This window comes from Neolamprologus multifasciatus, chromosome 14, assembly GCF_963576455.1.
Source record: "Neolamprologus multifasciatus chromosome 14, fNeoMul1.2, whole genome shotgun sequence".
In the NCBI taxonomy this organism is placed as follows: Eukaryota; Metazoa; Chordata; class Actinopteri; order Cichliformes; family Cichlidae; genus Neolamprologus; species Neolamprologus multifasciatus.
Genome location: NC_140452.1, coordinates 1,419,324 through 1,432,940, shown reverse-complemented (window position 1 = coordinate 1,432,940; position 13,617 = coordinate 1,419,324). Strand labels below are relative to the sequence as shown.

Sequence of the window (13,617 nt, the reverse complement as noted above, 5' to 3'; positions counted from 1 at the left end):
CCGAGAGAAGTTTGGCCATTGTTTCTTCAGTGCAAACTGGTAGGCAAAGCACAAGAAGTCTGTTCTGCTTTGTCTTTTGAAGAAAGTTTGAAATATGATGTAGTGAAGTCCTCTATCCTTGCTGCTTATGAACTTTTTCCCGAAGCGTATAGGCAACGCTTTCGCAATCACAAAAGATCAGCAAATCAGACTTTTGTAGAGTTTGCTCGTGAAAAAGCTACTCTTTTTGACAGATGGATAACAGCAAGTACATTTTCTGACTTCAACTCCTTACTTGAACTAATACTGCTGGAAGAGTTTAAAAATGGCCTGCCAGAGCGCATTGTTGTACACCTTAATGAACAGAAGGTTTCCACTTTGAAAGAAGCAGCTGTTATAGCTGATGAATTTGTGTTGACTCATGAAACAATTTTTGTGCAGAAATGTGAAGTTACCATCAGAGAACCTCTCCCACGAAAGGATCCTTCAAGCCCACGACAGACTTTTGCTTCAACGACTGAAAGGGAACCCTACTTCCGGTTGCGCCGTAAGATAGCTGCACCGACGAGAGCTCCCAGTCATCTCAGCAAAAATGTTATTATTTATTTTGTACTGCTTTCTATATCTGTGCGCACAGCGCGATCATACACTCGGTATGACAGACAAACGCTTCTGGAGCCAGCCAGTTCGGACTTTACAGCAGGTTTCGACTCCATGGACGCTCTGCTGCCTGGGATCCTTTGTTTACTTGCGCGACATCGAGGAAAAACAAAGAGGGGGAAACGCGTCTGAGTTTTGTGCCGAACGTGACAGTGAAACAGCAAGCCACCTCTCCCCAGCATCCTGCTCGCAAATCTCCAGTCTCTGGACAACAAACTTGACGAGCTGCGTGCACGGATTAAACACCAACAAGACATCAGGAACTGCTGCGTTCTGGCCTTCACAGAGACATGGCTGGAGCAGCATCCCCGACTGCGCCATCACGCCGGATGAATTCACTGTTTACCGGGGAGACCGAACGAAGGACTTAGGCAAGAAAAGGGGAGGAGGAGTGTGCTTTATGGTTAACTCCTTGTGGGCTAGAGATGTGTGTATCTTAAAAACGTACTGCTCTCAGAGCCTCGAACTACTGACCATTAAAGTCAGGCCTTTTTACCTCTCGAGGGAGTTCAGCTCAGCTCTCCTTTCAGCTGTTTACATTCCCCCACATGCTGAGAAAGCTACGGCTATGGACGAACTGTATGACATCATTATTGGACTTGAGAACAAAAATCCAGAAGCTGCCTTTATTGTGCTGGGAGACTTCAACAGAGCCAACATGAAGAAGGTTCTCCCCAAATACTATCAGCACATCTCCTTCCCCACAAGAGGTGATCAAACATTGGACCACTGTTACACTCCATTCAAAGACTGCTACAAACCCCTCCCCGCCCAGCTTTTGGTAAGGCAGACCATTGTTCCATACTGCTGCTGCCTGCATACAGACAAAGACTGAAACAGGAAAAACCAGCTTCCAGGGTTATTTACAAATGGGACAGTGAGGCTGAGGAGGTCCTGCAGGACTGCTTTGAGACAACTGACTGGCAGATATTTGTGGATGCAGCTGATGGCAACATCATTGAACAGACTCTGTCATTGGATATATGGGAAAGTGCATGGATGATATCATCATAAAAACCACTGTCCGCATATATCCAAATCAGAAACCCTGGGTAAATAAAGACGTTCGCGCCAAGCTAAAAGTGCGGACCTCTGCTTTTAACTCCGGGGATGCTGATGCTTATAAAGCAGCCAGGTATGACCTCCGAAAGTCCATAAAAAAGGCCAGAAAGGACTACAGGGACAAAATGGAGTCCAGCTACCACAGCTTTGACACCAGGCGACTGTGGGATGGACTGCGCTGCATCACTGACTACAAGAAGGTCAACACAGTCAGTGTTCAGCCCACTGCATCTCTCGCAAATGAGCTTAACAACTTCTATGCTCGTTTTGATGCAGACAACAGAGAGCAGATCCTCTACCCTCAGGAGGACAGTGAGGCTGCAACTTTAACTCTGAAAACAGAAGCTGTGAGATGGACCTTTAAAAAGGTAAATCCTCACAAAGCTCCAGGACCGGACGGCATCCCAGGCCGGCTACTCAGAGTGTGTGCAGACGAGCTGGCAGAGGTGTTCACCAACATCTTCAACCTCTCCCTGAGGCAGTCAGTGGTCCCCACGGCCCTCAAAGCATCCACCATCATTCCCGTTCCCAAAAAATCAGTGGTCTCCTGCCCGAAGGAGTACCGTCCTGTTGCACTGACATCCGTCATCATGAAGTGCCTGGAGCGGCTGGTCAAAGGTCACATCTGCTCCTCCCTCCCTGACACACTGGACCCTCTTCAGTTTGCCTATCGGACAAACAGAGCCACAGAGGATGCCATCGCCCTGGCAACGCACACCACCCTCACTCACCTGGAGAAAGGGAATACATATGCAAGGATGCTCTTCATCGACTACAGCTCTGCATTTAACACCATCATCCCCTCGAAACTTGCCACGAAGCTTGTCGACCTTGGGCTGGGAACACCGATCTGCAGATGGATTCAAACAGGCCCCAGGTGGTGAGAGTTGGTAAGCACACCTCACCACTCATCCTAAACACAGGTACGCCACAGGGTTGTGTGCTTAGCCCCCTCCTATATTCCCTGTTCACACACGATTGTGTTGCTAAACACGAGTCCAACATCATCATCAATTTTGCTGATGACACAACCATCATAGGCCTCATCACAGGCAATGATGAGACGGCCTATAGAGAGGAGGTGATGGCACTGTACGAGTGGTGCCTGGAAAATAACCTGACTCTCAACATCAGCAAAACTAGAGAGATGATAGTGGACTACCGGAAACGACCAGTCAGAGAACACCAGCCCATTCACATCAATGGTGTCAAGGTCGAAAGGGTCAGCAGCTTCAAGTTCCTTGGAGTCAACATCACCGAGGACTTCTCCTGGACCTTCACACAGACGCTGCTATCAGGAAAGCTCGCCAGCGGCTTTACTTCCTGAGGAGGCTGAGGAAGTTTGGCATGAACGCCAACATCACCTCAAATTGCAATTGAGAGCTTGCTGACGAGCTGCATCACAGTTTGGTACGGAAGCTGCTCTGCCAGCAGCCGTAAAGCACTACAGAGGGTGGTGAAGGCAGCAGAGCACATCACTGGCACGAGGCTTCCTGCCATTCAGGACATTTACCTCCAGCGATGCCTCCGTAAAGCACACAGCATCATCAAGGACCACAGCCACCCAGCACATCAGCTGTTCTCCTTGTTACCATCTGGCAGACGTTACAGGAGTCTGTCTGCTCGGACTACAAGACTTAAAAACAGTTTTTACCACCAAGCCATACGACACCTCAAACACAACACTTAAACACATACAACACACTCAGAAGCTGCAGCTTCACAAGTACTCTGTTTAATCTGCACTGGTCACTTCACTTTATTGTTATTGATATTTATATTTAAAAAGTGCAATACTGTGATTTTCTCCTGCTCATTCCTGTGCAATATCCCATCTGCCCCCCCCCCCCCCCCGTCATATTTCTTTTCAAGATTTTCTTATTTAATCACTAGTGTACATATATTTATATTTATAGATACATATATATTTAGTCATCTTTTCTCTTTTACCATGTCTCTCTAATATTTTGCTCCTTACTATTTTTCTATTTATTTATTTTTATTATTTTATTTTATTTTATTTTATTATATTTTCTCCTACTGTATCATGCTGCTGAGTGACTGCTGCTCGTCAAACACATTTCATTGCAATGTTGACCCTGTGCTAACTTGCATATGACAAATAAAACTGAAAACTGAAAACTGACACGGAATGTTTCTATTGTCATAAACTTGGTCATGTTGTTGTTGAATGTCCCACTCTGAAGCGCAAGAACCAGTCACCAAAAGGAGTAGGTTTAATGAAAACCATTCATGCTGAGAGAGGGGACCAAAGTGAAGGAGTTGATCCCTGCTTCAAACCCTTCCTCTTAGATGGCACTGTGTCATTGACTGGGAAGCCTGAGGATGAAAAACTCATTCAAATACTCAGAGATATGGGAGGGTGCCGATCTGTCAGTTTATCTGATGTACAGTGGGGCAAAAAAGTATTTAGTCAGCCACCGATTGTGCAAGTTCCCCCACTTAAAATGATGACAGAGGTCAGTAATTTGCACCAGAGGTACACTTCAACTGTGAGAGACAGAATGTGAAAAAAAAATCCATGAATTCACATGGTAGGATTTGTAAAGAATTTATTCGTAAATCAGGGTGGAAAATAAGTATTTGGTCAATAACAAAAATACAACTCAATACTTTGTAACATAACCTTTGTTGGCAATAACAGAGGTCAAACGTTTACTATAGGTCTTTACCAGGTTTGCACACACAGTAGCTGGTATTTTGGCCCATTCCTCCATGCAGATCTTCTCAAGAGCAGTGATGTTTTGGGGCTGTCGCCGAGCAACACGGACTTTCAACTCCCGCCACAGATTTTCTATGGGGTTGAGGTCTGGAGACTGGCTAGGCCACTCCAGGACTTTCAAATGCTTCTTACGGAGCCACTCCTTTGTTGCCCGGGCGGTGTGTTTTGGATCATTGTCATGTTGGAAGACCCAGCCTCGTTTCTTCTTCAAAGTTCTCACTGATGGAAGGAGGTTTTGGCTCAAAATCTCACGATACTTGGCCCCATTCATTCTGTCCTTAACACGGCTCAGTCGTCCTGTCCCCTTGGCAGAAAAACAGCCCCATAGCATGATGTTTCCACCCCCATGCTTCACAGTAGGTATGGTGTTCTTGGGATGCAACTCAGTATTCTTCTTCCTCCAAACACGACGAGTTGAGTTTATACCAAAAAGTTCTACTTTGGTTTCATCTGACCACATGACATTCTCCCAATCCTCTGCTGTATCATCCATGTGCTCTCTGGCAAACTTCAGACGGGCCTGGACATGCACTGGCTTCAGCAGCGGAACACGTCTGGCACTGCGGGATTTGATTCCCTGCCGTTGTAGTGTGTTACTGATGGTGACTTTGTTACTTTGGTCCCAGCTCTCTGCAGGTCATTCACCAGGTCCCCCCGTGTGGTTCTGGGATCTTTGCTCACCGTTCTCATGATCATTTTGACCCCACGGGATGAGATCTTGCGTGGAGCCCCAGATCGAGGGAGATTATCAGTGGTCTTGTATGTCTTCCATTTTCTGATGATTGCTCCCACAGTTGATTTTTTCACACCAAGCTGCTTGCCTATTGTAGATTCACTCTTCCCAGTCTGGTGCAGGTCTACAATTCTTTTCCTGGTGTCCTTCGAAAGCTCTTTGGTCTTGGCCATGGCGGAGTTTGGAGTCTGACTGGTTGAGGCTGTGGACAGGTGTCTTTTATACAGATGATGAGGTCAAACAGGTGCCATTCATACAGGTAACGAGTGGGGGACAGAAAAGCTTCTTACAGAAGACGTTACAGGTCTGTGAGAGCCAGGGATTTTCCTTGTTTGAGGTGACCAAATACTTATTTTCCACCCTGATTTACGAATAAATTCTTTACAAATCCTACCATGTGAATTCATGGATTTTTTTTTCACATTCTGTCTCTCACAGTTGAAGTGTACCTCTGGTGCAAATTACTGACCTCTGTCATCATTTTAAGTGGGGGAACTTGCACAATCGGTGGCTGACTAAATACTTTTTTGCCCCACTGTATTACCCTTGGGTGACCATTCCTCTTGTCATGGTAGCATTCTGATTCAAGGAGTTGAAATGGGCTATGTTGAAGCTCCTTTGCATTATGTACACATCATGTCAAAGTTGGTTAATGGCATCTTCTCTGTGGCAGTACACCCCTCACTTCCCATAAAAAGGGTGCAGTTCATTTTGGGAAATGACATTGCTGGTGGAAAAGTGCAACCTGTTTCTGAAGTAACAGATGATCCAAAATCAAACTTGAAGAGCAATGACCTAGCAACATGTTTTCCCTCTGTTTTTCCTGCTTGTGTTCTCACCAGGGCTCAAACAAGACGTAAAGCTGCAGAGATTGATTTGGCAGACTTTTCGTTGGCTCAGGCTCTGGCTACAGATGATTTGCAAACCCTGATTGATCTTAAAAGTGGCTCAAAGGATACTACTGAAAAGTGGAAAGATCTCCAACTCTCACTGTTGGACTCGCCAGTCACACGTGAAAGCCTTATTGCTGCTCAGAAGTCTGATCCCTCATTGTCTAAATGCTTTCCTTCTCTTTCTGAAACAGGAAATAAAAAGGCTTCTTATTTGTTGGAAGATGGTGTCTTGATGCGCAAGTGGACTGCACGCCCAAGTTTAACAGCAGACGTAGAGGGAAGCTGTCCTGATGACTGTGACTGGAGCACTACTTATCAGATTGTTGTGCCTCTTGAGTATCATCAATATGTAGTCTCCCTTGCACGTGAGCACCCCCTGTCTGGTCATTTGGGAGTTACAAAAACGTACAATAAGATACTCAACCATTTCTTTTGGCCAATATAAATGATTTTGAACAATATAATATCACGTTATTACAATATACATAATTATCACATTCATACAATATAAATATTATATTGCACGAACATGAAAAGTATATTGTTAGAACAATAAACCTTTAACGTTATAATGTGATATAACTCTATTTTTCTTTTGCATGGGTGGCAGCTCTACACTTACGTACTCAGATGAGCTTGCCAAAGTCCTACAAGTTGTGCCTCCATCTCTTGTGTCCAGATCACACGCTGCACTGCCGTGCTGCTCCACCTTTTCTCTTTCATTTCTGTGTTTGTGCGTGCGCAGTGTGAGAGGCTGCGTTGAGGGACGACAGGATTTCAAACATGTTTGATTATCTTGCGACCATACGATTGATGATTGGGAGCTGGTCGTGAGGTATTAACTGCTTTTCGTTACCCTATGTATACTACACGATGCACACACGATTAAGGCAAAGCTCGGGCCGATCCCCAAAACGGTAGTGCGACTGAAAAATCGGCTCAAAATGGCCAAAAATCGCACAGTGTATGGCCAACTTTTGGAGGCTAGCGCCAAACAAACATCTGCAGCTTGGCAGTGTATACAGCACTATAATGACCAGACCTAATTCTTTTGAAAACCATACATCTTTCCACAGGTCTCCACTTCATCAGACATCACCTAGACTCAGAGCTGGATGAGGCAGCACAAACAGCAGCCTAACCGACGAAGATGATGGATCCATGGGGTCAGGAAAGCCAGAAGCAGGGGAGCTGGAGAGGTACCTTTCATGTCCATTCACTGGAGGTGTGGATCTATTGCATGGCGTTCCTCACATCAAGAAGCTGTTGATCAAAGTCAATACAGCTCTTCCTGCATCTGGAGCTTGTGAAGGACTCAGTCATGCAGGACTCCTGTTCACTGTTAAACAGTTACAGCTTCACAGAAGGAACCTTGAGCCATCACCTCACTGAGTGAAGAAATGGCACATTTTTTTTTTTTTGCTAAATATGCAGAAATCGATGCACACCCATACAGCTTATGGTAAACTGAGCTGCCTGTATGAACATATGTTGAAGATGCCTCGTTCTGTTTTCTCTGAGGCTGCTGTGCCATTTGGAGCAAAAATGAATATAAAGTTTACAGCATATCTTGTCACTGGAAATTGTTTGCACTGTTTATATATTTTTATTGTAGGTATTGGTGAAAAAAGCTTTATGTTGTGAAAAACTGAAATCTGGAAATTAGAATTGTTGTGCCTTATTTTGTTGATGTTTTTACATATATTCCTGTTGAAAATACTAAATTTGTATATTTATTTATTTTTGTTTGTCTGATAGCATTTATTTATAAAATAAATCGGACATTTCAAACAATTAAGGCCTTTGTATTTGAGCCGGATGACGCTGAACTGCAGACTGCTTCTATAACAGCCTCACGGCTTCAGAGGAGCAGAGTCCGGCCCTGAACGGCCCGCCTGCAGTCCAGACCTCTGACCAGCTGACAACATCTGGAGGTTCATGAAAGCAACAAGAGGACGAAGCAGAGCCAGGACTGCTGAGCAGCTGGATTCCTCCATCAGACTGATGTTAGAGAGCAAACATGGACCTGTCCTACTTTTACAGACGTGTCGCTGCCATCATGTTTAAAGGAGCTCATATTTTTATTACCATGGTTCATTTTCACAGTTTCAACATTTGTTCTTTCCTCTCTAGTTTTCCTCAAACTTGCTTCAGGTGCTTCAAAGGAGGAAACACTCACATCCAGTTTGGTCCATGAGCTCCTGGGTGTTGGGGATTTTGTTCCTGCTGGAGCTGCTGGAGCCCATCCTGCTGCTGGTGTCGCTGCGTAAACCAGACTTTCAGCTGCTGCAGTTCAAGCTCGATGACTTTATCTCTGTCTGCGCTCTGCTCTGACCGAGGTGTACGCTCGCGCCCGCTGCTGACATACAGAGCAGCCAATCACCGCTCGCCAAGAACCACACTCTGATCAACGGGAGGGCCATAAACACGTCCACCGTACGCCTGTGCTCTGAGAGATAACTGCTGCACGAGATAAAGAGCAAATTTAGTTTGAACGATTGAGGATTATTTCAAAGATATGTGATGGCTTGACCCACGCCTCCCCTCCCACATCCGCACAGACGCCCCCCCCGACTCATGTTCCACAAAGACAGCAGTGCTTTTCAAACACTACAGGGCCCACCGACATGTCACAGGACACCAGCACAGTGGATTTTATATCAAATCGCCAACATGTGATTGAAATGAAGACTCTTAGTTTTAATTCACGGGGTTTAATCAAAGTACCTCATTAAGTGTTTATGAGTATACAGAGTTAGAGGCACAAAAGCTGCTGACAAACAGTTTCATGGCTCTCACTGTTCGTGTCTGTTGTTTCACACTATCCAACAAACAGTGTTTCAGCTTTAAACCCTGAACTCTGTTTGAGTAAGCCAGTCGTCTCCCAGAGGAGATGTTTGTTTTACAAGTATTTCCTGAGGGGGGGGGGGGGGGGGGGGGGTTGCATACAAAGCACTGATATGTACAGCAAGAAGAAGCAGTTATCTCATAGGCTTTTGTTTGGCTGTCACAAAAGCATAATCTGGGAAACCACCTCCAGACATCACAAAGACTTCTGTCCCATCCAGGACCCTGAAAACAATGAGTAAAAATGGTTTGATTTGATTTGATTTGATTTGATTGATTAGCATTCAAATATCTCAGTGAATACAGAATAAAGATTACCACAAAGCAAGAAAGCACAAGATTCTCTCACCCCAACCAGTCGCAGCAGATGGCCGCCCCTCCCTGAGCCTGGTTCTGCCGGAGGTTTCTTCCTGTTAAAAGGGAGTTTTTCCTTCCCACTGTCGCCAAAGTGCTGCTCATAGGGGGTCATATGATTGTTGGGTTTTTCTCTGTATCTATGAAGCGCCTTGAGGTGACTTTTGTTGTGATTTGGCGCTATATAAATAAAATTGAATTGAATTGAAGACAAGGCTAATCAAAAGGTATTGGCTGAAGCATATGCTTATTATGCCAACCCTTTTAACAAAAGATCTTTTTGCATGCAGCTTCTGTACACAGGGCTCGAAGCAAAGAATAAAACAAAGCAAAGCAAAAACAAACAAACAAAACAAAAAAACTTTCCACCTTAGATAAGTAATTACAGGGTGGGCCATTTCTATGGATACAGCGTAATAACATGGGAATGGTTGGTGATATTAAAGTCCTGTTTGTGGCACATTAGTATATGTGAGGGGGCAAACTCCTCAAGATGGGTGGTGACCATGGTCGCCATTTAGAAGTCGGCCATCTTGGATAGAACTTTTGTTTTTTCAATAGGAAGAGGGCCATGTGACACATCAAACTTATTGGTAATGTCACAAGAAAAACAATAGTGTGCTTGGTTTCAACGTAACTTAAAAACAAAAGTTGTATGCATTAGCCCATATCTATAGACAATAAGTCATATATGGAAGCAACAGAGTACAATAAAGTGTGTATAATGATTTCTTGTTCAGGACATGCTTTGTTTTATAGAGAATAGCAATGTTTTTTGACATTTTTGTTTTCACATGGTTTATATGAGACTTCCAACTCAGCTTATCATCAATTATCACTCCAAGAAAATTATTTTCGTACACTCTTTCAATTTCAATTCCATTAACCCTGATTTTAGATACATTTTTCATTTAACTAGTGCCAAAAATAATCAATTTTGTTTTCTTTATATTTAATGATAACTTATTTACATCAAACCAGTTTTTTAAATATATTTAACTCCTTTTCCGCTGTAGTCAGAAGCTGTTCTAGGTTTTTACCTGAGCAATACAGAGTGGCATCATCAGCAAACAATACACATTTTAACAGTTTGGAAATGGTACATATGTCATTTATGTATAATATAAATATTTTAGGGCCCAGCACAGAGCCCTGAGGAACACCACAAGTTACCTTCAACTGCTTAGATTTTACATTATTGAATTCGACATATTGATATCTGTCATCCAGGTAACTTTTCATCCACTTGTATGCTAACCCTCTTATGCCATATCTCTCTAGTTTATTCATTAATATAGAATGATCAATCGTATCAAACGCCTTTTTTAAGTCTATAAAAACACCAACAGTATATTCCTTATTATCTATAGCATTAGATATCCCTTCTACAAGTTCCATCACTGCCATCGAAGTGGACCTTTTCACTCTAAAGCCATATTGGTTATCACTTAGGAGATTATGCTTCTCAATATATTTATCAAGTCTATTAACAAATAACTTTTCTAAAATTTTTGAGAACTGTGGGAGCAGTGATATTGGCCTATAATTGGTAAACTGACTTCTCTCTCCGTTTTTATGGATTGGAATAACTTTTGCTATTTTCATTTGTGAGGGAAATACACCAGTTTGAAAGGACAGATTACAAATGTATGCGAAAGGTTGCACTATATATTCTATAATACTTTTAACTAATATCATGTCAACACCAAAACAGTCAGTGGACTTTTTATTTTTAAATGTCTTCACAATGTTAATTATTTCTCTATGAGTTACAGCACCAATAAACATGGAGGACACATTCTGAGTAATATGTTTATTTAGGTCGTTATTATTTCTTGACTCTGGAATTTCTTTTGCTAAATTAAAGCCAACATTTACAAAGAAATCATTAAATTCATTTGCAATGTCTTTAGTTTTATCAAGCACAATATCTTTATCTTTTTTAAAATAATCTGGATAATTCTTATTTTTTGAGCCCTTTTTGATTATACTATTTAATATCCTCCATGTTTCTTGTGTGTTACTTCTACTTTGCTCCAATAATTTGTGGTAATATTCTTTCTTACTTGTTCTTATAATATTTACTAATCTATTTTTATATAACTTGTACTTTCAGCATCTTTTGTCCTCTGTTTTATGAATCTCTTATATAGATTATTTTTCTTTTTACATGCATCTTCTATCCCCTTTGTGATCCATGGCTTATTTGATCTGTGATGCTTTCTAGTGATTTCCATTAAAGGACAATGTTTTTCATATAGTGATATTACAGTTGATAGGAATGCATCATATGCACGATTTGAATCTTCATTTGCAAAAACCTCATTCCAGTTGTGTTCCTTTAAGTCCACCTGGAGGGCAGCAATGGCTCTTGTTGTTCTATGTCATATCATATCAAATATTTGATTCTTTTGTTTAGTTTTAATCCCAAAATAATTTTGAAAAATTGCAAAAACAGGAAGATGATCGCTTATATCAGTTATAAGAAGTCCACCTACTATTTCATGGTCAATTTTATTTGTGAATATATTATCTATCAATGTAGCTGTATCAATTGTTATTCTACTTGGTTTTATAATTATAGGGAAAAGGGAGTTACTATACATTGTATTGATGAAATCTGTTGTTTTCTGATGTCCATTTGGGTTTAGCAAATCTATATTAAAATCACCACAAATTATTTGCACTTTTTTTTCATTTAGATTGCTAAATACAGCAGCAAGTTTTTCATTGAATGTCTCAAGGCATGAACCTGTTGTCCTATAGATGCAACTTATAATTATAAGAGAGTGATATTATACCCCTTATGTCAAACCGAGTGATTTATGACCCCTAGAGTGATTTATGGCCCTAGGAAGTAATAAAGGAGGTAATAAAAATATGATATTCATAAAAATATGATATTAATAAAAATATGATATTCAGAAAATATGATATTCAGAAAAATATGATATTCATAAAAATATGCTAGTTCATAGCTCATTGCTTTTTCCCCTTAACCCTAACTAATTGATTATTTAAGTTTCTTATATATCAAATATCATTCTTTTATTTTTTAATCCATTAAAAAAAAAAAAAAAAAGGTTTTATTTTTTTATGCTTAAAAAACGCCATCTGGTGGTGGCTCAGCGTGTGTGCGAGGGCGCGTGCCCGAGGCTGTGTGTCAGGGCGCGCACGTCTCCGGACTTTGTGTTTCTCGGGCTCCGTGCTTATGTGTGAAAACGTGTTAATACATAGTAAAATAGTGAAACTGTTTAGTTAAACTTGTGCTTTGTAATGTTCAGTATGGCCAGAAATACAGGCTGCATGCCTTCGGGGAAAACTTTATTTCAATTTATATGCATTTGTTTAATCCGAACAAGGAGATTTAGAATAAAACTCAGAATCGTGAAAAAAAAAAACTCCACCGAAAAACGCACCGCGGCTCCCAACATAAAAAAACTCTTTTTCTCCAAAAAACCCCGATAGGTACCCCTCTATTCCAAAAACCTTATATTTCGGAAACAGGGGAAAAATCCTGAAAAAATCCTTAGTCTTTTCTCCCCCCGCGGTTCCCACCCCGATCCTCCGCGCAGTAAAAGCAAAAACTCCCGCTCCGCCGCTCCCAACATAAAAAAACTCTTTTTCTCCAAAAAACCCCGATAGGTACCCCTCTATTCCCAAAAACCTTATATTCGAAAACAGGGGAAAAATCCTGAAAAAATCCTTAGTCTGTTTTCTTCAAAACGACCCCTCTTACCAGCTACCTCTAACACAGAGTCTAAGTTCTCCCTTTGCTCTTAATCGATCCGCTACCAGAGCACAATTTTTTCCTGCCTGTTCGCTCCTGGCTCAACTCCCGAATACTGCTTCCTAGTTTGAAATTTTCCGCCAGAGACCAACTCCGCTAACTTAGCCCCGCTGCCAATCACATAACAATTGGGCGGCTCCCTTCGCACCCCGGTTAGCCAATCGGCTGCAGGTCTGATTTACCGTCTCAGCGATAGGTTTATTCTCTTACTGGCATTCAGGATAAATAATCTAACATTTCACCTTAAATTTAACTGTTTTTTTTTCTCAGAAAAAACAAACAAGCTTTTCTCTCACAAAAAACAACCAAGTTTTCTCTCTTTTTCACAAAGAATCATGGCCGCCAGACCTACCAACCTCAATGTGGTCTCTCAAACTCCTGTGACCAGCTACAGATCCTCTGCCACGCCAGAACTCACCCGAATGCACCTTTGCAGAGTGCAGCCAACAGCAGATGCCAGCCGTTTGGAGGAGAGATTCGGGCTCAACAATGGCGGGTTTTGGGGCTATGCCTTCAGCCTTCCAGAGGGTGAAATATTTTTCTATCAACTCAAAGC

The 13,617-nt window shown here is 42.1% G+C and overlaps 1 protein-coding gene across 1 annotated transcript in view; it reads right to left on the bottom strand.

Moving 5' to 3' along the window:
- The window catches only part of chp2 (calcineurin-like EF-hand protein 2), an 88,435-nt gene extending 80,010 nt beyond the window's left edge, over nucleotides 1–8,425 (bottom strand). Inside the window, exon 1 of the mRNA XM_085130806.1 lies at nucleotides 8,250–8,425. Within this exon, the coding sequence (XP_084986932.1) occupies nucleotides 8,250–8,316 (67 nt within the window). The 5' untranslated portion in view covers nucleotides 8,317–8,425. The remainder of the gene's footprint in view (nucleotides 1–8,249) is intronic.
- Between the last annotated feature and the right edge of the window lie 5,192 nt (nucleotides 8,426–13,617).